The following is a 1,821-nucleotide window of genomic DNA, read 5'->3' on the forward strand; positions in this document are numbered from 1 at the left end:
AAAAAAAAAAAAAAAAAAAAAAAAAAAAAACGGCTCAACGCATGTTCCGCAAACTCAACGCGGTAGTTGTACAAGGATATCACCTTGCACGGAAACTAAATAAGCCCATGTCGTACGGGCTCTTTTCCAATTGCTGGACCTGGCTTGCACCATTCCCACGGTTACATTGCCTTTCGAGAAGGGTCGACACAAATTAATTACACGGACGATATTTCGGGCCGGGCTTACATTCTTGTAGATCGTCTTTTTCGAAAAACGATCGGCCCTGCCTGCCGGTGTATAAACTTGATATCCTTACTTTTGCGCCCGAAAAAAAAGAAAAAGAAGAAAAAAAAAAGAATTCTAGTATGTGTTATATAGCGTTCAGTAATTCAAGCAAAGCACGTCTTCCCTCCAATTCACTTCGGCTGCATTATTCATAGCACACCACGATTCCCTTGACCATCTGTGACCACTTTGGTGTTGCTGTAAGTGTCAACCTTCAGGCGTCGGACATGATGGTGAATGTCATTTAGGAACAGGCCATCGTGTCCCTTGGCCATAACTCATGGCTTTTCAGAGCTGGGTATTACCCTGGGGGAAACTTTTAATGCTTTTTTTCTTAAAAAAAGAAAAAAAAAAAAAAGTCAGAGCCGGCAGTAGCTAGATGCTCTTCCGTGTGCTCATCTGTCAAGGGCTGCAAATCCGGGATCATGGGGCCGGCTCGGCCAATCCTCCGGGTATGCAATGAGCCCCAAAATTAGGTACAATGAATTATATGACTGGGCCCATCAGCCCAGATCAAACTTTGCAAAGTTTTCCATAGTAACACAGGTGTTTAATGAGAGCCCCACACTGCTTGAAAAAGCTAATTTGTGTTCTAATATCATGATGAAAAACTTTGCAAAGGTATAGCATCTGGGCAAACAGATAAATCCAAAGCAGCCCCAGTCGTCCCTCTTTCGCGTCCCACCCAGCACTCCGTCTTTTTGACATCATCACAGCGTACAGCCGCACGGAAACAAGATAATAAATTCCCCAAAATGATTGCCCAAAATTTCGTTCTCGCGATCCTCCCTCTCCTATCTCTCGCTGGCGCACTGCCAATCGTCCAAATCAGCCCCCTCGGCCCGTTGTCAAGCAACGCTGCGTTGGATGGCGCAACGTCGCAGGGCACGACGAACGATCCGCCCGCCGACTCGGCTGGGGTCCAGCGACGCGACCAATACGGAGGCGTTCGCAGCAAGCCCAAGCCGTTCTTTCCCATCTTCTCCTCCTTCAAGTGGCCTAGGCTGCCCGGGCAGACCCGCTTTCCCGGCACGGGGCGTCGGTTGGGCAGCGCTTCGGAGGAGACTGCCAGCACCTGGCCTGACGCCTTGTCCTCTGAGGAATCCACCAAGGGGCGATCGCCCAAGGAATCAGTCAAGGGCCAGCTCCAGGTCAACGGCCAGCGTCAGTCTCATGTCGGCCCGCACTCTTTCAAAACTCAATTTGGCAGCCCGAACAACTTTGAGAACGAGGGTTGAGCTGGTCAACATTGGCAGTGCACGGAGTTTCCCGGGCCCCTTGATGCTGGGCACGGGGCTCTGAAAAAATACAAGACTACACACCTCCCGCGGTCCATAATTATTATTCTGGGCGGACTGCCGGAGGACGTCTAGAAAGATTTGGCGGCTCTTCAAGACACACCAATGATATTTGATAGTCTCGGAGCAGTTGCAGATCGGGGGTTAATATTGGCAGGGGCATGTAATGGGTGGTGTGGAGACTTTTGGAAAGGAGCCGATCGGCCAGAATTGTTGATGGGTTTCTCAAAAGCATGATTTTTTTTTTTTTTTTTTT

General features: G+C 49.1%; 1 protein-coding gene across 1 annotated transcript; it reads left to right on the top strand.

The window, feature by feature from the left end:
• Window positions 1–1,022: 1,022 nt before the first annotated feature.
• PpBr36_11522 (uncharacterized protein) lies at window positions 1,023–1,505 on the top strand (the record flags this gene model as incomplete). Its single annotated transcript, XM_029898622.1, has 1 exon — window positions 1,023–1,505. The coding sequence occupies one exon, from the start codon at window positions 1,023–1,025 to the stop codon at window positions 1,503–1,505; it is 483 nt and encodes a 160-aa protein (XP_029743066.1).
• Between the last annotated feature and the right edge of the window lie 316 nt (window positions 1,506–1,821).

This window comes from Pyricularia pennisetigena (assembly GCF_004337985.1).
Source record: "Pyricularia pennisetigena strain Br36 chromosome Unknown Pyricularia_pennisetigena_Br36_Scf_81, whole genome shotgun sequence".
Classification (NCBI taxonomy): Eukaryota; Fungi; Ascomycota; class Sordariomycetes; order Magnaporthales; family Pyriculariaceae; genus Pyricularia; species Pyricularia pennisetigena.